The 21,929-nt window shown below is 46.6% G+C and overlaps 1 protein-coding gene across 7 annotated transcripts in view; it reads left to right on the top strand.

Moving 5' to 3' along the window:
* FOXN3 (forkhead box N3) overlaps nt 1–21,929 on the top strand; it is a 223,139-nt gene that overhangs the window by 66,868 nt on the left and 134,342 nt on the right. For 5 of the 7 annotated variants that reach the window (XM_080619003.1, XM_080619002.1, XM_080619001.1 and 2 more), the window contains exons 1-2: nt 8,956–9,348; nt 12,110–12,666. In XM_080619003.1, coding sequence (XP_080475129.1) covers nt 12,124–12,666 — 543 coding nt within the window. In that variant the 5' untranslated portion in view covers nt 8,956–9,348; nt 12,110–12,123. Of the gene's footprint in view, nt 1–8,955; nt 9,349–10,285; nt 10,367–12,109; nt 12,667–21,929 lie in introns of those variants that run through there. The other 2 variants (XM_080618999.1, XM_080618998.1) reach the window with 2 other exon arrangements.

Here is a 21,929-nt window from a genome sequence, read left to right as displayed (position 1 = left end):
ATACAAACTGGGGGGAGTTGGCTGGAAGGAGCTGATACTGGTTAGGGACGTGCTGGGCATTGGTCAGCAAGTGGTGAGTAATTGTACTGTGCATCACTTGCCTTTCTTGAGTTTTACTCCTCTGTCTCTTTTTGTTACCTCTTTTTTCATTACTACTACTATTACTATGTTGTTATTATATTTTACTTTTATTTCATTTATTAAATTGTTGTTGTCTCAACCCATGGGTTTTACCTTTATACCCGTTCTCCTCCCCATTCCACCAGGGGAGGCATGGAGGTGCGCGAGTGGCTGCTTGGTGCTGAGTTGCTGGCTGGGGTTAAACCACGAGAGCCTGTGATAAGTTAAGACTTGCCTGCTATGTGGTGTAGGCTGCTCTGTTGGTGTCTTGTGTTGTCAAGGGGGTTGTTTGGGTTTTTGTAATCACCATTTTAAAGAGCAGTACTATCACAGCAACAGGGTTCCTGTGTATCTCTGGTAAATGCAGAATCTGGATGTAAAAAAAATGAAGGGCAATAACATGGTTGTCAGTAGATTGTGAAGTTCTTCAAGTAGTGCAGAAGTTCTTACTCTCCTTAGTTACAGCATTTCCAGCTTGGAAGAAGGACAGGGTTTAGTGAAAATTGCTTCATTTGTAAACTTCCCTTGCTAGCCCTTTGTTTTCCTTGTGTAGATATCGCTGTGCTGTTGCCGTATATCTCCCACACTTCACCTTGGTGTATACCTTACACAGGGACTGGACTTTAGCTATGTAATTCCTGGCTTTCCCTTTTATCTAGTTGTTTCTGACCTTTGGAGTTGGGTTGTGTAACCAGGGGTGCAAGTAATAACATTTTTCCATTAGAGATCAGACGCATGTCATATAAGACAGCGTCTTTAGTGCCATTCTGTAGTTGCTAGTTCAACATGCAGCGAGTCACTAAATACTGTGAGCCATTAATCTTCCAAAGAAAAGTACTGTTTGAAGGGAGCCAGTGCCTGTTCCAGCCACCCCAGCTGCAACCACCACTGCTTCTGCCGCTAACACTGAAATACAACCTGCCTCTTATTTCATGCTAAAGAGGGTAACAAAAGCGTTCCTAGAAATAGGCTGTTTCTAAACATATCAGAAGCTTGTTTGGTCCAGCACCTAAAAAAATGCAAATGTGTTTTCAAAGTCCTCTGGTTTCATTTGGCACAAATCACAGATGTTCACAGAAGTATCAGTAAGCACAGGCTGTGGGTATGGACTGCTTCTCATTAAACATGCACGTACCCTTGTCTTCTTCTTTAGACCTGGCCTGCATTTTGAGGTCAGACTTTAATTTCTGAAGAATGTAATTCAGAGCTATTTATAGCGCTTTGTGATTACCTGCAACTACTAATGAAAAAGACTTGGCAACTGAGAAGTAAATACGTAGCTGCAGCAGCTGCTTTAACTCTGCTGGAGGTAGTAAAAATGAAAGCCTAAACATCCGAGCAAATTTAACAAGGGGGCAGAAGCAAGCGAAGTGTCTGTTTGATTGCAAGATGTTTTACAGGCAGAAGCCAACACAGGAGGCTCCAGATCCCTGTATTTAAAGTTTACTTTGCTGTTTGTCTTGAGTAGGGTCAGTGTTGTAGTGAATAATTTATAGGCAGCATGAATGAGCTCATTAGTCACCTTTTCAGAGCTTAAATGAGTTCTGTGGTTGTCATTACATGGGCCTTGTGCTCAGCAGCTGGTCAGGAGGGCGGCCGTCAGCTGGGCTGGCTTGTGGCAAGACAGCCCATCTCCTTCCAGCCTTGACTGACCTTTGTCTTCTACTGGAACCCTGACTCTGCCACCCTGTGCTGGCCCAGTAACCTGCAGGGGTTTCTCCACTGATAGGTTGGGGTTTTTTTGGTTATATGTGATGTTTGTTCGGTAATGTGTTGGTTTTGTGTTGTACTTCTTTTATCAATTACGGAAAAAATACTGAAGATGATGTGACAAGTGATGAGGAATAAGTAAAACCCTCTACTGCATACAGGCAACAGAAGTGACTTGTCTTTTCAAACGTCCTTCAGAATTTTGTTATAGCCATAGCATCTTTTTGTCCTTGAGATGCCTGTGGAAGTGCTAAGCTGTGCCAGAACTAGCTGAACCTTAGAAGGAGACGTAACTATCAGTGTTTACAGGACTGCAGATTTAAACAAACAAGCAAACAAAAACTTCCAAGATTATTTTGTATTGCTCTGGCTGCCGAGGCCCGCTCCGTCCTTGAGGCATCCTTGTGAGAGCCCTGCAGAATGAGAAATCTGCTTGTGAAAGACTTGTGAGGTGTTGCCAGCACCGTTCCTCCCAGATCGCTGCAGCAGTTAGCTGAAGTTACCTGTTGCCAAAAAGACTGGAGAAGTGCCAGAAGACCCAGCATAAATCATGCCCCAGTGGAGAAGTCAGCCCATAATTGTAATGAACTTCTGTCACCACAGAGCGGCCAAAAGCTGTTTGCAGGGAAATCCACCTCACAGTGAATGTGGCATTGCGGGGTGGTTCTCTGGCTATAGCTGGCAAAAGAAATTGCTGCTGGGGTGTAGGTAATCTAGTTGTGCTTTTTTCTGTGCCAGCTTTTCTCATTCCTTCCCAAATCTTGCTTACCTGCTCTGCGTGGTGGCTGCTCTCTGGTTCAGCCACGGAGTGCCTGTGGTGGTGGAGGGGAGCACAGAAGAGCCAGCAGCTTTGTGCAGATTCTACTGACTTCTTAGTCCTTCCACTGCAGTCTTTCATTGCTTTCCATTCTTTGCTCCTGGATGCATTTGGTAGGCCAGTATATAGTACTGAAAACACACCAGGGGTAGAAGTCTGCTGAATCATTTTACAACACTTTGCTTGTTTCCCAAAACCTTCATCCTCTCAGCATCCCTTTGCAGACACAACCTTATGTCAGATGTGCTTGTCCATTATTGCATCACCTCATAGAACCTCTTGTAGCTGTTTCTGCGTTGCTGCAGTTTGAGAATCTGGACCTGCATCTCACAGGATTTCCTCCAGGAACAGTGTTCAAGAAACTTACAGGAAGAGTAGTGCTGTGTGGTGAATAAAGGAAAGTACCCTGGAATATCCTGTGCTACAAAGAGCCTGAGATCAAGCTGTGACTCGATACAGCTGTGGCTGGGAAATCCACCTGGCGCAGGCAAGTGGTCAGGGGCAAAAAGTGCCTAGTAGCTTACAGCACCTACCTATAGCAAACTGTGTTTAGTGTCAATTTCAAAGATCCCCGGCTAATGAGATGTGAATACAAACTTCACTACCTGTGGGGTCCTGGCGCAACTTAATTTTGCAAGCATAGATACACAAATAGAAGGCAAACTTCTGAAGTCCCTGATGAAATGAACAGCTTGTATGCAGGAAAGCTGAGGCAGGACTCAAGATACATTGTCCAAAAAGAATTTTGTCTTAGTTTTAGAAATTCAGTTTGGCAATACAGTTTGGGAACTTTATCAAAAGAACTTGGTTCTCCATTACAGTTTTCCCCAGAACTTGTGATCTTTACTTCTATGCAGTGTTGGCTGCTGCCTTTCTTCCACTTTGCTTTTGAGAACAAAAATACAGTTGATTTCTGGTTCTGCTGATTAGTTGTAAGTTGGACTTCAGCTGCCAAATGGTGAATACTTACGTTGAGATAACTCCAGGCCACATTTTGCTGCTTTACACCTGTACAACAGATATCAGAGTTCAGGCACCAAACCCCAAAAAGAGTTTTCTTTTTTCAGCCTCTTCAAACACTGCAGCAGTACCAGAAATACTGGCTGGTGTTGCAATTAATGCACCAGCTGTGTTAGGTTAGGTGTGATTTCAGCCCAATATAGCCATTATAGCAGAAGACTCCAGTAAAAATATGTTTATGGCAGCAACATTTTGCTTCCTGCTAGCTGGGCTACTAAAATAAGCGCCACTGGCAGAAGCATCCAGTGTAAGTTAGGTTTGTGCTTGTTGTGCTCTTACATTGCTGTAATTACACTGGGAAGACATCTCTTACATGGACCCAATTTAACAAATGTATGTAGGACAAACTAGCATGCATGATACTCCTCTCCCACTGCACTCAGGTACAGAAACACACTTGCTGATTGCTTGTCAACTGTATGTAATTTTAGTGCTAAGTATGCTCATTTGCTTAGAAGCTGCGTTACTACGATAACATTGTACATGTGCATACATTATTTTACATAGGAACTATTTCATAAGTCTGGATTCTATTGTAAGAAATTTATGATATTTTAGGCTCTGAAACAGAACTGCTATAGGTACTTGTGTTTGCATGCACTTCTGACACAGCTTGACATAGATGCTCCTTTTCTCACCAATTCAGTTCTGTTTCTGTTGGGTTTCGCCAGCTGGGGCAAAAGAGAACCTGAAGAATAATTAAATGAAAGGATGGGAAAATGCTCTGTAAATCTGATTGCATGGTCTCAAGTGAATAAGCAGAAGATAGATCTCCTGTCAGTAAGCTGGAGTAAGCTGGGACTTCGTTGCGTGTGCAGCTTATAACTTTAGCTAGTGTTTGGGGTGGGAGAGGAAAGGTAAGTGCATGCTTGTAAAAGACATGGGGCAGAAAGGCAGGGTACAACTGTGGGCCGGGAGCTGCTCTTTTCCCCAGAGCGAGGCACTGTCTGTCAGTGGGTTAGGTCTGTTAACTTCTGAATGAGGCATCAACTCTGGCTGTTTGGTGGGAAATTCAGATACAGCTGTTTCTGTGCCCCAAAAGTGGGCATAGTGCAAACAACAAAACCAGGCTGGTCTGTCACAGTTAAAAATAAAGAAGTGTTGGTACTGCAGGCTGTGTGTGAGGGATTGGAGGAGAACACTGTGAACAGGAGTTGTGAAAGAGGAAACGAGCAAACACATATTGTATTCATGATGTAGTTTTTAATAGTGCCTGAAGGTATTCAGCGTGCTTCTGCTCTGTACAAGATTAAATCTGTTGCCTCAGAGAAAAGAGAAGTTTAGAAATGGCAAGATTGATGGCGGACACCAATCATTCTGCATAGCGGAAGAATGGGAACAAAATGAGATGGTATTAAGGGTCTAAGATGTGTCCCACTATGAGGGTCTGATCACTGATTACTGCGGGCAGCAGTCCTGTCCACTTCAGTCTTTGAAAGGTACCCCACACATCAAGAGCCTTTCAGAACTGGGAGGTTTTTGTGTACAGCTGCATGTCAAATTGTAAATCCTAATGAACACACTTAGTTGGCTTACCTGCAGCAGACTTCAGAGAAGAAATCTGACTCTGATGTAAAGAGAATAAACATTGATGAAGATGACAGTCAATGAATGAGGACATTATAATTGGAGATCAGGTTAGGAATGGGGGCTTAAAGGGGAGGATAAGAAGTGCAGGTTTATTGAAAGGTGAGACTGGTGAGGTCAGATACAGAAAGTAGAAATATTTAGCAAGATCATGTGGCATGGTCGTAATACTGGCAAAGGAAGATGTTCTCAGCAGAGACAGAGATGGAGGGGGGAAGATGAGCTTTGGAGAGCTGATAAAGAGCCCGTGACCTTTGCTGGCTTGATGGCTTGTGGGATGTTATCAGGGATTCCAATCTAGAGGAGGATAAGAGATAAAGGAGTGTAGGGAGATGGCTGGAAATCCTCATTAAATAAGGTACTGCAACATCTGCAGTTGGTATTCTGAAATCTGAGTGGAAAGATTAGACTGTTGCATATTAGCCCACAAGGCTAAAGTGCAGCTCTTCACTGTTGGTACTCCTGATCGGCCTTCAGTACAGCAAATACTTTGGTGTTGACGTACAAACAGTTTTCATCTGTCAGTGTTGCAAATCTTTTGCTAAATGAGTTATTCCTGTCTTAGAAATGGGAAAATCAACACCTTAAGGAATTTGGTGGCTTGCTGTTGTGGTTTAACCCCAGCCAGCCGCTAAGCTACACACAGCCGCTTACTCACTGCCCCTGTGTGTGCATGGAGAAGAGAACTGGAAAAGTAAAAGTGATAAAACTCATGGGTTGAGGTAAAAGACAAAACGGTGTAACTCCAAATGCTAACCCCCTCTTTCTTCCTCTTCCTCCAGCTTTATATGCTGAGCATGACATCCTGTGGAGTATCCCTTTGCATAGTTGGGGTCAGCTGTCCCAGCTATGTCCCCTTCAAGTTCTTGTACACCCCCAGCCTGCTTGCTGGCAGGGTGGTGTGAGAGGCAGAAAAGGCCTTGACTCTGTGTCAGCACTGCTCAGCAGTAACAAAAACATCCCTGTGTTATCGTTACTGTTTTCAGCACAAATCCAAAACATAGCCCCATACTAGCTACAGTGAAGAAAATTAACTCTATCCTGGCCAAAACCAGCCATTTGCCTAAGATTACAGTGAGTTACTTGATGGCCATACACTGGATGTTCTGGTGCTGCTGTTGTTAATGTAGCCAGCAGTCAGTGATCTTTCAGTAGTGCCATGTGAGACTATTTTCCTTTCTTGAATTAGTCGTAGTAAGTATACCAGCAAAGAGTCAGAAGAAGCTAGAGGACAAGGTACCAGCATTTACCTTGCTGTTGGTGTTTTACCTCTCTGGAAGCCAGCAGTTCCAGCTGCTGCTGAGCTCAGGGGTGAGAGGGAGCCAGTGAGAGGCTGCCCCCTCACCACTACCTCGCATGGGGCACCACAGTGGGAAGCTCCATGCCAGCCCTCCATCCTGGTGTGCAGTCTGTCCTCCTCCTCTCATGGGTTTGTGGGGCACCCACTGCTGGCCCCTGCACTTGATCATGCTGGCTTTGCACTCTACAAGGCAAATGTCTCACGGTGGTCCTTCACTGCAACCCTTATGTGCACTCTGGGGAAATTCCTACCCGCCACGGAAAAGGTATAAAACATGGAACTGATCTCATTCCACCCATATTGATGGGGAATTTTACCACTGATTTCCAACAGAGCTGAGCAGTGTACCTGAATAGGATGCATACAAAACATATTCAGGGTATAATACTCTTTGCATACTGCCCTGCATCTCACGAGAATTCCCCTTCTCACTTCAGAAATCCTTCTCATTAGCTGAATTCTTCTTGGTAGTCTGTTCAAGACACTTGACTTTTACAAGTGATGATAAATGCAATAAATCTCCTTGCTTGCTGATAAAGAGAGGTGTTGATCCACTCAGAAAAATGTCTGAGGCATTTGGAGTAAATTCAGGTGGGTGGAGTTACGACTTGGCAATTTAGTTTGGGTTTGAAACCAAATGGCCATGAGATAAGAACTGTGTAAACTAATGGTGTGCTGACTGCTGGAGTGTTAGAGCTGGTGGAGTCGCAGGGCAGGGTTACCAGTGGGTAAGGATGATACTCTGCTTGCCTGATAGGTATTCTTCCCATTCCTCAATCCAGCTGCTGGCATGTCTTCTTGAAAACATGCAAGAATGTGAAATAGCAGTTCACAGGGTAGGGGAGGGAAACCTATCGGCAAAAGGAGGTCTTGGCGAGTTATGACAGGAATTTCGAGTTTGAGAGAGTCAACGAAATGCTTTTCAGCCATGCACTTTGAGAATGAAGTAGTTGCCAGTCTTGTCTGAAAATGTGCATTTTGTTGCAGAGATAAAAAGGGGTAACCCGTGCTTTGGGAAGTGACTATGCACAGATACAGACGTGCAGGAGGAGAGAGTGGTGACCGTGCGCAGCGGGACAATATTGACTGTGTGGGCCAGCACAGAATTCCTGCAAAGTCTTGAGACAGCTGTCCTAACTTGTCTAATTAAAATGGCTAAAATGCTTTTCTTCTTGGTTTAGGGATGATTTCCGTGTCCAGGGCTGCATTGGAAAGAATATACGACTATACCTGTATTTCTAATTTGTATTATGTTGTTTACACATTTCTGCAGACCTTTTCTACACTGGAAGGAAAATTATTTTCAAAGTATGCTAAATCTGAAAGCCTTGTTTACCCAGAGCAAAAAATCCTCAGTTTTTGTGGATTAGCTACAAAACCATTTCTTCTACTTGTTTTGGGGGTGGACAGCCATACCTTAATTTTATGCTGTGAATCATTGAAGCTGCTTGAGATCAAGCATGTTGCATACAGCAGACTGTACATTTAACTATGCCTTCTAGACTGGGCAACTTCTGTTTTTATTTCCAAATCAAGTTAGTTCCCTCCAATTAATTTAACTGTTGGTAAGGGTTTTTTTAACTCAAGTTGATACTAGTTATGTCAAGGTAAGGTAGCAGAAGAGAAAATGAGCCATTCTTCATTAACTCAGGCCTTATTTTAAAGCAAATTTCCTTAGACTAAAGAACTAAACTGTTGGGGTTTCGCCTCGGCAGTTACTGCAGATTTCTGCAGCACGGCTGTTCACTGCTCAGCAGAGGCCGTAGCTTCGCGACGCACCGAGCCAGCAGCAGAGACCCCGGCATTAACCCCGGCGGCTGCTGCCCGCCAGCGCGCACTGCACCCTGCTCTGGACACAGGAGTGGGGCAGATGTGTTTGAACCCGGCCGAGGGACTCGTACCGTAGGCTCGGGTCGCGCCTCGTCGGTGGGCTCTCAGGTTTTCCCCTCCTCGACAGGAGTCACTTGCCTGCGGGGAGATGTGCAGGACGGAGCCTGGTGTTGGGAGATGTCGCCCCTGCTCCTCTTGGAGCGGAGAGCAGTGCTCCGGTGTGTTACTCTGTGGACTTGTGGTGCCTTTAGTGGCGACCGTCTGGTTTGTTGCAGTTTAGCGGGGGTCGGTCTGGCCGTGCCTCCCGCCACGCCACGGGCAGGGAGAGAGACTCGTAAAAGCGGGAGCGCCGCTGCCGCCCCGCCGATGGGCAGCGGCAGCGCTGCCAGTTCTCTCCGCGCCGACGACTTCTCTCCGGGCGCCTCCCGCCCCTCTCCCGGCCTCGAACGCCCGCCCCAGGCAAACGCCGCCGCCCCGACGCGGCCCCATGCCACGCCGCCGGGCGCTCCGCGGGAGGACGGGTCGCGTCCGCGGCGCTGGCGGCGCGGGTGCACCCCGGGGTGCCGGGCCGGGGTCGCCGCCGCCTGCCCTGAGGAGCGCCTCCCGCGCCGCCGCCCTCCCCCACCGCCGGCGGCCCTCCCTTCCGCGGCTTCTCCCGTCTCGGCTGGCCCAGCCCACGTTTTCCCTCTCTCCCCTCCCTCCCTGGTCATGTGTCGCCTTTTTTGTTTGCAGTGGAAACAATTTCTCGCTCTTCGGCTCGCATCGAGGCTGACCGCTGCCCGTCGGGAGTGCGGGGCGGGCGGGGGGCGGGCAGCGGCTGGGCCCCATGCTGGCGGCGGAGCCCCCTGCACCGGGACCCCCGCGGCACCCTCGGGGCTCGGGCTGAGCGATGCCCGGCTCCGTCAGATGAAAGTTTGCACCACAGCCATGAAGGGACCGCGGTGAAGCCGCCGCCCCCCGCCAGGTGAGTTAGTGGCGGCGGTGGTGTTGGCGTGGACTGCGCAAGGAGCTGGCGGGCCCGCCTGGGGGGCGGCGCGGTCCCGCCCGGCGCGGCCCTGCTCTGTTTGCCCTGGCCCCGCGGCCGCCCCGCGCCACAACTTGGCCAGGAGTTGGTGCTCGGCCGCAGCGTGCGCGCCGCCGCGTCGCCGCCGAGCCCGGCCTGCCGCGCCGCGGGGCCGAGCAGCGGGGCCGCTCTGGCCCGGAGAGGTCCCGCCGGGGGCTGCGAGCTCCGCTTGGGCAGGACTTTGGGGCACGCACGTACACACACGCGTGTCCGTGAGGAGGGGCCCGAGAGAGGCGCGGCGTGGGGCAGGCGGCGCGGGAGAAGTTGTGCTCCGGGGCGGCGGGTCGGTGGGCCGGTGACATCTGGCCGGCATTGGAGGTATGCGCGCCGCCAGCCACCCGCGCCCGCCCCGCCGGAGCAGTCCCAGTCTCCTAGCAACGCCATTGATTGGCTGTTGCGGCGGCCAATGGGCGCCCGCCCCCCGCATTCGCCCCCCCAGTACGGGCAGTACGGTGTGAACAGGGAGCGGGGGGGCGCCGCGGTGCCCCTGCCCCCGAGGCTGCGGGCCCCGCCGGGCGGCGCGGAGCCCTCTGGGGCGGGCGGCTCCGTGAGTGTGTGTTGGAGCACCCGCGGCTGGCGGCGGGTTAAAAATGTTGGTCCAACTGCGGGCTCTCATGTGACCGGCGCTCCTTTGTCTGGCGGCGGGGCGCCGCGGCAGCCGCCACGGGCCTCCTTAACAGAGTCGTGTGACAACCCCCGCCGCCCCGCTCCTGTCCCCGGGTGCAGCCGCGGCCGAGTCCCGCCGCACGGGGGGTGTCAGCTCCTGGCAATCCTCGCTTCTGCCCCGTCCGCAGACGCCGGTGGCCGGTACGAGGGGGCTCGGCAGGGCAGCCCCGTCACCCGCGGCGTCCGTGAGGACTGGGGAGGGGAAAAGAGAGAAAAAAGGGATGGTATGATACGGCCCTTTGGGAGGATACTGGTAAATAAGCAAATTAAACAGAAAGAGAGCAGCATGTTGTCATAGCAACAGTGCAATTAAATTACTTTACTGTCAGCCATCATAATTTTCCTGTTTAGAAGCTCCTGGGACGTAACTTCCATTTGGAGTCAAAGTTGAGTGTGTGGCGTAGGTAGGCGATGCCAGTGCCCCCGGACACCAGCGATACTGGTGTTTACCTTCTGGCTGTGCTGGATGCTGTTTTGAAAGCTAGGAAGTGGGACCTACGTAAGTTTGGCCTCCCGGTGTTTATATCTGCCTCGGTATTTTTTCCTCTTCCAGATACTTATGTAAAACCACACATTTGCTGAGCTTGTTGGGTGATGGTGTGCGTTAACAAGCTTCTGTGCATGAAAGTTCTGTATGTTTCTTTTCAGTAATGGCTGCTTTGGTGTAAAGTGCTTATAGAAAGACCTGAGGAACTTTAATTTTCCATTTTTACCCTTTTGTAACAGCTAAAACTCTATCATTTCTCTTTTCCAGAATGGGTGTCCTTTATTTTTTCCTGTAAATTGATGTTCATTCTGTTGTTACCTGTAGGCTTTTTTTTTTCCCCTTCGTTTACAGTATTGACTGTGTGACCACACGACTTGAGGGAACTGCTGAGGGTATGGTTTTGGTACAGGGAATCATTTTGCTCTTGTTCAACATTTGTGCAGGAAGCTTTGTTGTTTTTAAATCCGTTATTAGCTCTCCTCAGTTTTATTTCACTGCTGTTCACATTTCCAGATGTAAATCCCAGCAGTTTTACTGTAAGGTCTATGGTAAGGTATATCAATGATTTGATATACACATTTTACTAAGAGAGTCTGTTTCTTGCTTCTGAGGTGGAATTGTTTGACTCCTGTCTGCCTCTTTTGAGCTGGGCGAGTGCTCGGTTTCACCTAACTTCAGAAGGGCTCAAGTCCTCCTGAATGTTACTGAGTGCAGGTGTCCCCCTCGGGGCCTGCTGATGCAGTACCCTCTGCAGCTTGTCCACCTCTCCCGTACTGCTGATGGGCATCCCAGCAGTCTTTCTGCCTCTGTTTTCTGCCACGTTTGAAATACAGCTCAGCTTATGTAAAAATCTTCTCTGTTTACATACATTTTTAAAGTGCTCTGTTCCTCTGGCGCTTGTTTCCCCATGTCTTGGCCCTGGTCCCAAAACTTCCATGCACTGCTTTTCCTCCTCCCTTCTCCTGCCCCAGCTGGTTTTGAAGTTCTGCTGTCATTTCTGACTTTTTTTGGAGCCGTAGTCAGATTGGATGCTTGTCTGCATCAGCCTTTAGCCAGAGTGACTTTAAACACCGTGCTGTTGTATTGTCCTCAAAAATGGAACAGCTGAACTTAATCTAAAGCAACTGGGCTCAAACCCCTCTATTTTTTATTTAATACTTTTCTTTCTAGTTCACATGTTTTTGGTAGTGGTACAACAGGAGTGTTCAATGATTTGATATACACATTCATCATTGAAGGGATTTGCTGTGTGGGGCTTCATGTGCCTGAAGAACTGAGGTGTATTGGGGTTCATTCCATTGATTGAAATTTCTTTCCTTGTCCTGACTTCAGCTTATTTCACTCCACAGTTGTGGATGAGTGTTTAGTGAGTCTGTCGTTTTTAATACAGATGGCAAAAGGCTAAGTGACCGGTTACAGAAAAGTTGACAAAATGTTATGCAGTATCTTTTTATGAGCTAACTTTTCTCTCTGTTTCTTTCTGCCTTTCCTTTGGATTCACTGTCCCAGGAGCTGCTGTCTAAATGGGTCCAGTCATGCCTCCCAGTAAGAAGCCAGAGGGCTCAGGAATTAGTGTTCCCAGCGGGTTGAGCCAGCGTTACCAAGATAGTGATTTATCCAAGGCACTTCACGATGACGAAGACCTAGATTTCTCTTTGCCTGCCATCAGATTAGATAAAGGGGCCATGGAAGATGAAGAACTAACTAATTTGAACTGGTTACACGAGAGCAAGAACTTGCTGAAAAGCTTTGGGGACTCGGTGTTAAGGAGCGTTAGCCCCGTTCAGGACATTGGTGATGACACGCCGCCATCTCCTGCCCACTCTGACATGCCCTATGATGCCAAGCAGAACCCCAACTGCAAACCTCCTTACTCCTTTAGCTGCCTCATATTTATGGCCATTGAGGACTCGCCAACCAAAAGACTGCCCGTAAAGGATATATACAACTGGATCTTGGAACACTTTCCATATTTTGCAAACGCACCCACTGGATGGAAAAATTCTGTGAGACATAATCTATCCTTGAATAAGTGTTTTAAGAAAGTGGACAAAGACAGAAGTCAGGTAAGTTTGGAACTATGGAAACTGATCTGGCTGTGAAAATACTGATCTGCTAATCCCAGAACGTGTCTGTAACAGTGAAATGCAGAATATGTAACGCTGTCCCTAGTAGCGTAGTTCATGAAATTCAGAGAGCCAACATTTCTTTAGTATGGCTCATTCTGTTTTTATTAAATTCATTGTCTAGACATCTGTAAGAAAGTACTAGGGGTGTGTGTGTGTGTTTTTTCTTTTCCCCCCAGCTGGTGTCTTCATGCATAGTGGTTAAATATTGTTTTTAGTTATCATGCTGTGGTAATGGTTTCCAGCTATACTAGATGAATGTAATCGTGTTATAAATAGGCTGCTTGCTGTTCTTGGCTTATACAAATGTATAGTGAAAGGGTATGCCTTATGTAAGAGTCCATTGCTTTTTTCCCTGGTCTGTGCTGTAATCTGAAAAAACTTTCTGTTAAACAAACAGAAGTAGTTCTGAATTTTGGTTCCATTTCAGACAGGTTTTAGAGAAACTTCAGAGAGAGGAGACTGGTCTGACGTCAAATACGAAATTTACCGTTCACAGGAATTTCTGTCATTCTCTTCCTGGGCTCGTGTAGCTTCTGTGACTGGTGCAGTGGCAGAAGCCCGTGGTGCACGTTTCTGATTTTGGATCTCTGTTGTCATTGCCTGGTTTCATTGCTGAATCCTCAGCAGCGTCTGCAGGAAGAGGCTGTGAGAAGGGAATGGGGAAGCGAGCTGGGCAGTGGAGGCAGCCCTTTGCAAAGCCTTCTGCTGCATCAGTCTGCCTGGGAGCAGGTATCAGGTTCTGAAGGGGACCGTCTCAAGAAGTCTCTCTGCATGAATCTTTGGCAAAGTATGAGTATATTGATAAAAATATCAGCTTGCAGATTAATTTCACAGGGGTTCTTACAGGTTAGTGAAATAAATAGGTGGTAAAATCACATCACTGACTGTCTCTGAAATTGGCTGACAGTCAGAAAGTGGACATTCTCTTCTGGTAGAAACAATAGATGCACTCAACTTTTGTATTTCAGTGAAGTAAATGCCAGGATTGTCTTGTAACTGATAACCCTGAAACTAGACTTCTGTTGGTGGTGCTGTTCTCCCTGTTTTGTGTGTAATTTAACTTTAAATGCTGTGGAGTAGGAGCTCAAGTAACTCTAGAGTGAGAGTCAGACATTACCCTAAAGTAGCAACTTTTAATTTTAGATTTCTTAACTGTCTTTTCTCTGGAGCTTTCCTTTTTTTAAATCATCAACATTTTTATTCCCCCAACTCCCCCTTTTTTTGGGGTATTATTCCCTAGAACCCACATATTGCTGATCACACTCTGTGTATTGGTATTTCTATCAAGTAGTTGCTGTGAAAGATTGTGTATGTGATTTAAAAAAAAAACAAGAACAAGTTCTTGAACTGGATATTGTTTTGTGTAAACCAGAATCTTAATTCTTGTTTGAAAGTGAGACTATAAAAATGAGTAACATGCCAGACTGCTAGGATCCAGTCCCAGACCATAAGAAACCTTCACACAATACATTTAAGAAACCCACAAAACATTGTAACTGGCAAGGCATGTGTTTAGCATTGCCATTTGTGTTCTGTTCTGTCCCTCTTCCTCTGTTTACAAGTTGACTGTTTAGATTACAGCTTCCTTCCTATGAGGAACTTGTCTTCATGTCTATCTGTCAAATATCCGGCAGTCTGCTGAGCTCGCATGAACAATACCACGACGCGCTGCTTCTCTGCAGGGAAGTGGCAGAGCACAATGCATGACTAGTCACCTGCATCTCGCATCTGTGATTAGAGCCATGGTTACGTAGCCAGACAGCAAGGTGTGGTGGGAGGCCTTGTCTGTGTGAATAACGAGGTGGGGTTTTACTCATTCCATGAAAATCCCAGGTTATGAGAAAGAATTTCTTCCACCTCTTGGATATGCTAATAACTGCAGGTAGCCAGCATTACAGTGAATGAGATGAGAATCTCAGCCGTACAACGCAGCAAGGCAGGTCATTTAAATCTCCTGCTGTGTTTTTCTCATGTTCTGGCCAGGGGATGTGGCAGACTTAGTCCTGAGCGCAGAACTGGCGCTTGGTCAGAGTTGCTGAATCAGGTGCTTGACAGCTAATTGTGGACTTGGAAAGCAGTAAATGTCAACTGCTGGCTTTGAAAATACCTTCGTGTGTGTGCTCACGCACACTTAGGGTTGATCCAAGTACCTTGCAGCAAGCATCTCTGCTGTTCGGAAGGGGGGTGTCCATCTGAAGGGTTCTCTGGTTTTAGGCTGGGGCTTGGGGCAGAGGAGCAGGGAACTCTTCTTTTTGAGGAATCACTTCTTGCTGCTTCTGCTCCTTTGCAGCCAGATTCCACAAATTGCAGGTTTGGAGTCCGCCTGCCTTACTGTTTTTATGTGGGGAAAAAAAAAGCATTTAGCAAATGGCACGTCACAAAATGCTAACAAGACAGGCTCTGAAACATGTACGATATGGGGAGAAGGAGTTAATCAGTGCTGGGAATTGCAGGCATTTGCAGGTTGATGTGCATTGACACATTGTGAAACGCTAGAAGCTTTTCCTCCCTAACTTTTACTTTCCAGTGTTTGTTTGTGTAGCCTTTCAGTAATCGTGTTTCTAAAAAAAGTTCTGCTGAGCACTTAATTCTTTTTTGAATTTCCTCTGTGTAGTAGTTTTCTCAATCTTGGGTTCCACTAATTTATATTCATGGGGCTAAATATGTGTTTAATAGCATGCAGCTTTTTCTGCTTGCATATGAATGCTTGCATTTCCTGGAGAGAAATCCCTGTAACAGAGGGGGAAGAAAGAAAAGGAAGACCTGCAGGGGCTGCATCACTTCAGTTTTTGACTTGCCCCATGCTGGTGCTTTTAGGTCTGGTGTGGAGTGCTTGGAAAAGACATTCTCCTCCTTGGATATGTTTATGCACTGCTGCTATTCCACTTCACCTGCAATGCCATCAGGTTTACCTGGCAAGCCGACAGAGTGACTATTCATGTAACTTTGTGATGAAGCTGATCTCCTGGATTGAGATGGAGAGCCGGGCTGAAGAAGGGAAAATGCTGAGCCCTTGATTGTACAAACCTCTTTGCATTGAGCTCAGCAGTTTAATAATAGTTGGCCAGAGTATGAAGTATCACATGATGCGGAGTAGATGAGGAGTTCCCTGGCTTTGTTTATACTGCCAGACCTGTGAATTCAGTCGTTCACATGAATCTTATTGTGAACGTACAGATCTAAATGTCCTCTAGTGCGTGTCCCATTTAGTATGGCCCGTTAGCCCATGACTTCCCTGACTTCCCTACCATCTGGTCCTTGGCTGTAGAGAGGAATTTTTCTTGTATATGTGTCTCCAATAGCAACGAGTTTGCAGTTGATATGGAAAGTAAGCAGTTGCCCTAGCAACAGAGTTACTGATGTGGCAGCTTCTCTGCTTGCAGGGAAAGGGCTAAGCTAGTTCAGACCCATTATGTAGGCTTGCTGTAATTATAGCTGTGCCCACTAGTGCTGCTCTAGCTAAGGGTCTGTTGAAAAATTTTGTTATAGGCCCTATCTTTTTCCCCCCGTTGAAGGTTCGTTTTATTCCTGTAGGGATTCCTGAGTTGAGCACAGGCTGGTAGGATTGTATTTTCAGGGCATGTGATAATATCTCTGCCTTTTATGAATGCAAACTTTCTTGATCGTTATTATCAAACGAGTGGATGAGGGGAAAGGCTGTTTGACCTTGTTGGCTTCTCTGTAATTTTTTTGTCTCAGTGAGGAGCCCACTGTTACAGGAACTGGGCTGCGGGTCTTGTCCCATGCTCCTTTCTGCTATTCTGCCGTCTTTCCCCCATCTGTGCTTCTTCAGGCATCCATCGTATCAAAAGGGTTCTTCTTTGTGTCTGCTCTGCCTTGTCTAAGATAGGCAAATGCACACATGCTTCTGGCTGTGTGCATGCTGAAGAAATTCAAGTCTCTTAAACGTTTGTTAGGCACTTGTACTGAGGGACGTCTTAATAAAAATGTAATGAGGGTAAAGGATATGTTTATGGGGATGGGAGAAGAAAATTCCCCTAGCTTGATGTGGAAGTTATTCTTAGAAGTACATGGTCCATAACTAGGTCATGGAGATATAGCCAGGCTCCTCCTCTGTCTGGAGCAGGCTCTGAGATCTAAGGTCTCCTGAGTGGTTCTTGGGCTCTGCGAGAATCGATATCTGACTTGTCCTCATCTAGTGCACTGCCTCGCCTAAGGGCTCTGCCAGGGCAGCTGATGAGAGCCATGGGGGGACCCTTTGGGTGCAGGAGACTTTTCAGAACTCCCTCCTGCCAAGATCTTTCCTTTGCTGTGATAACGTCCAGCTTTCTAACAGGTAAACCCTGCATACCTGCAGAAATACAAGCGCTAGTTGGAGTGAGAGGAGGAGCCCACTTGTTTTTCCTTAGAATCTCCTAATCTAATCTGCATATACACAAAGGCATGGGATCAAGGATCTTGTTCTCCCTCTTTAACATTATTGTTCAAGAAGATCTCCTGTGAAAGCATGGTGGCACTCTGGGAATAGAAATGATCTCCTCCATTTTTAATACTGTTATCACCCAGACTGACCCAAGTAACACCAGCATCAGAATTTCACCGCGTTCATAACATTTGGTGGAGCTAAAGTGGAAAAAAAACCAGCAGCAAAACAACCTGAGATTCATGTTAAAGACTTTAGATAATGTTGACTCCATTAATAAAATAATGTCCTAAATAAGTGGTCCAGCTGTTAATTTCCCAAATCGTTAATAGGAGATGTTGTCGTTTTAAGCTGGAATTTGTCTAGTTTAAATCCATTTTTTTAATACTTCAGTCTGTCATACTAAACAGCTGTCTAGTATCAGAAATGTTCTCCTCAAATTGATACATAGAGAAATGAGGGTCGTCTTATTCCAGAGCAATCATAAAAGTTTCTAGAACTGCACTGTAACATGTAACTTCCAGATACCAGACAATTTATGGAGAGCTTTTCTTGAACCCTTTCAGTCTTGTTTTTGAAGTGCAAACCCCAGAAATGACACAGAATATTTAAAGAACAGATTTCCTAAAGCAGTGTGTGGAAACACCATGCTTCCGTTTCACTGGCTTACAGCTGGTTGACTTTACAACAGAGCTTACTCTTTGCCATGGAGTCTGCCTGTATTAACTGGTTTAGAGCTGTGCAAACCATAATCAGTTTTTTTTTCAAGTAATGAAGAGCTGTCAATATCTGGGGAGTCCTCTGGACCTTTTATCTAAGGTATTTACATTATCTTGCTCTTGGTTAAGATAGCCCATGGGCAGGCACCCTGCTGGGTAACTGGGGTGTTGGTTGCACATAGACAGGCTACTGACCTACCCAAGGAGATTGGCTGCTTAGGTTAAATTGATTGGAGTAACCGGCCATGTCTGTGCTCCTAACCCAGAGCAAGAGTATATGAAGTGTATTTAGCTGCACTGAAGGAGCCCAGACAAGAAAGCAGGAGCGAGCCCTTGGGCTTGGGGAATGGTGGGGTTGATGAGTCCTTTTTTCAGCCATGGTTGCACCTCCCTTGTTCCTTGCTGTTTGCTTTAACACCTTTCTGGCACATGAACTCCTGTGTTTCTGTGACAAACCATGGGTCTGGTCAGGGATCTGATCCGGCTGGATTTTTATCTTTCCCTCTTTCTAATTCTTGAGTCGCCTTTCAGCTCAATTCCCTGATCCATGTCTCAGTGTAGTCCAGCAAACAGTTGTGCCGACGCAATGGAAGAAGTAGAGATGATGGGGAGAGTGAGGAATTGCTAAGGAGGCAAGCCATTACTCACAGAAGAAAAGCCTGATAGAGGCTGGCAGCTGCAGGAAGAGTTGGTGTGTGACTGCTTGATGGGGTAATGGATGTGGGCTCCACCACAAGGCAAAGGCTAGGATGAAATAAGAAAGGAAGTTTAAATACGATGGGAGGCTTTCTTTTGCTAGAGATGTTTCTTTTGGTTTTCTTCTAGGAGCACGGCTGTGCTGTTTGTTGTGCAAGTGGCCTGTGTTAGTGGCTTTTCATAGTGTTTTGCTGATTTTGCTGATTTTGTTTTGCTGATTTAAAGTGATCAAAATCTGGGCTGCCACCATCAGGCATGGTCCCTGCCCAACCTGGCTGCTTGTTGCCTTTGCTGTGGGACTGAACTGATCTGGGGCTGTATTGCGGCCCCTCTTGAGCTCATACTGACACGTGTCACCGTGCCACAAGCAGACCGAAAACTGTGCTAGTTTTTGTCTGGGTTATTTTTCAGTGGGCTGATTCGATTGGATTCATTTTTAGCTCTCTGCTTAGCTCATGGTCACTGTGGTCAGAGGAGCACCAGTGTCAGCACAGGCCGTGGGCTCAGCTCTGTTTAATGTGGTATGAAACCATCCCTGCAGCTTTCTGCCAGCTCAGAGCTGACCTGGCAGCTGGAGAGCATGGGGAAGGGGTGGTAGATGCTCCTACCTTTGAGAGCACAAGCTGCGCTTAAATCACTGGGGGTGCTTGTACATTCAGTCAGATACGTGCTTGGTGTGCGCTGGGCCCATACAAGGGTGAAATGGTCCTAAGAAAACTGCACAGGGATGTGGTTTTGTGTGGTGTTTTCTTTTTATCTCAAGGTTGGTTTCTGTTGCCCAAAGGTCTTAATATTGGCAGTAGAGGTGGCTCTGGATGGACCTGTGCTGTGGATCCTCCAAAAAGCTATCACGGAAGAGGGAATCAGTTGTCAGGCTTTTCTGTGCTGCTGTCTTTATGTCCTCATCACCACTCAAGTTTCTTCCTAATTGTTAGAGAGCTAATGAACTCCTGTTGTCAGTGCCAGCAAAGGAAGCGCACATCCTGGGGCTGTGCTCTTCTTTGAGTGGAGGAGGCCTCGATGATGGGATTGGAGTACACAGGAGTGCTTCATGTGTCCATTAGTGAGCAGTGGCCTGTGGGGGATCCTGTGGCGGTAGGCAAGACATACTTCAGAGCACCAGGCATACAATGGCGACTGTGCTACCTCCACTTGTGGGTGAACATCAGAGATGAACTGGGCTTGCTCATCTGGCCGAGTGTGTGTTCTTCTGTCTCGCACTTCAGTTCTTCAACAAAACATCAAAGCATCCATTTTAATTACAAGATATGTGGCCCTTAGACTTCCTCCTTCCTTTCCTAAAAGGGAAGTGAAGTGTTTTATGCTGGCTGAAAGAGCACAGCAAATTGTGCTGCCTGGCTTCTTTTCCTGGATGAGGAGCTCGTGAAAAGGCATTTAAAGGACTTGATCATAATTGAGCAGTTGAAAATAATTGAGGAGTTGAAAATACTCTTCAGGCAGCCTGAAGTAGCTTTGGAGTTGCTGGAGAAGCTGTCTTTCGTTGCTCTGGTTTCAGGCAGTTGCCACATTCCCCTTGCTGACCCGGGCAGCTGAAGCCTTGGCTCATTCCTGTGGCAGCTCTTTGTTTCTGGTAGCATCATTCATACTGGCCTGGTGGGGTGGGTGTGAGGAGCAGTCTCCAGGCTGCTCATACCTGTTCCTTCTGTGTTGTTTTCAGCCAATTGCTGTGTCTTCATCATAAATCCAGTTGAACCACCTGAATGATCCAGGGCAACACAAGCTAGAATCCTTGTGAAAAAGGGAGCCGGTGTGACTCTTATTTTTAATTTAGTTGATATTTGTGTGCTGGTCAGTGGTGGCTTAACACATAGAAATAATCAACTTATTTTCAAGACTGGGATGACCTAGGTGAGGTCGTGGTACAAGCACTGCATGTAGCTGCAACAGCGCAATGTGTTATGATGCAGTTAGTCTTGTGAACATGTATTTGCTTAAAAAATCCCCACATGGCTGCTTCTGAGTAAGTTTTGCACAGTAAGCATCTAGGGAAAGACTGTGATGTACGCTTATATGTATTTTTTAAGCTAATAAAGATTTCTATCTCTAAGTATTTGCTTTTATCTTTTGAGTCATGATCTGGTATTTTGACCCAGTATAAGTTAAGTCTCCTGTCTTCTAGGTAAAGGAAGATATTGAAGAAAGTTTGCTTTGATGAGATGTGTATGAGTCTTGCTGGTTTTCTGGTACTTTTGGTTTAAGTCAGTTTAAGAACAGTGAGGTTTTGCTTTTCAGTAGTAGAACTGGCTTGTTATGATTCGGTATTTAAGCTTTGGTCTCAAGGAAAGAAACTGTTTAGTTTTGCTTCCTAACATGTGTCATTTGGTCTAAGTCCTGCTTAGTTTCAGTCCCTCTTCCCAACCATTCCCCACATGCGCCAATACCTCAGAGCTGGCCAAAAGCAGGGTACCTGCTCAGCTCCAGAGCTGTGAACTACTACATGTGGGCTGGGTGAGAGAGGAGATGCCAATGCTGATGGTGTGGCAGTGCGTAAGTGACAAACAGCAGAGAAACAGGCAGTTCATTCAGGTGCACTTATGAGTCCTTGACACTTGTGCTCTTTAAAGGTAAAATGGATCCTGTACGTCTGCTTGAATACTTATCAATCTTTTATCTTAGTTTTTCTGACTTACTCAGGTGTGTGTTTTCTCTGGTTTGGGAGAATTCAGGCACAGAAGTAGTACCCTACGTTTTCTTTAATTGTGGAAAAAAACCAGCTCTTCTGAAGGAGCGGAGGTGTTGTTGCTGTTGGTCAGTAGCCCTGTGGATAGTGACTGGGACACTTGCCATTCAGCAGAGCCTGGGTGGCCTGGGACTAACTGACCTTGTGCATGAGGGCAAGGAGCACCTTCCTCACCTGTGCTGCTTTTAGTGAGAGCTTCCTGAGATGTTTTCCCTTTGAGCATAATCAGTGTTCAGGACTGAGGTTCACCGTGATTCTCACTCTTAGTTACCCAAGAGAGTGCAGAATGCCTCGGCTCTGCCATGCCATTGTGTCCATGATCCCTCTTAACCTGCCTTCAGATCTTAACTGCTTATGTGGCTGGAGCTGTTGAGAATCCTGGTGAGATACTACACCTATGCCATGCTTATCCTTGCTGCTGTGTCTGGTCATTTAGTGCATATTGTTGTGGTAGCAGTAAAACTGTGGTTCTCTTTTCTGGAGAATGAGCACATTTATTGGATGCTAACAAGATTTACCTGCTTGTTGGCAACTCAGCTGATTTCTAGAAAGTCCTGAATTTCTTGTAGCTATAACTGGTGTCAAACTCATCGGTGACAGAGGTCATGCAAGATAAGCAACAGTAGGGAGGAAGAAGAGGAGTGACCTTCTGACTTTGACATAATTTTTTTTGCTTCCTGAATTCTTGGTAGGTCACTAT

The sequence above is a fragment of the Psittacula echo genome (genome assembly GCF_963264785.1).
Source record: "Psittacula echo genome assembly, chromosome: 5".
NCBI lineage: Eukaryota > Metazoa > Chordata > Aves > Psittaciformes > Psittacidae > Psittacula > Psittacula echo.
The sequence above is the reverse complement of the archived record's forward strand: the minus strand, read 5'-3'. Positions and strand labels throughout refer to the sequence as shown.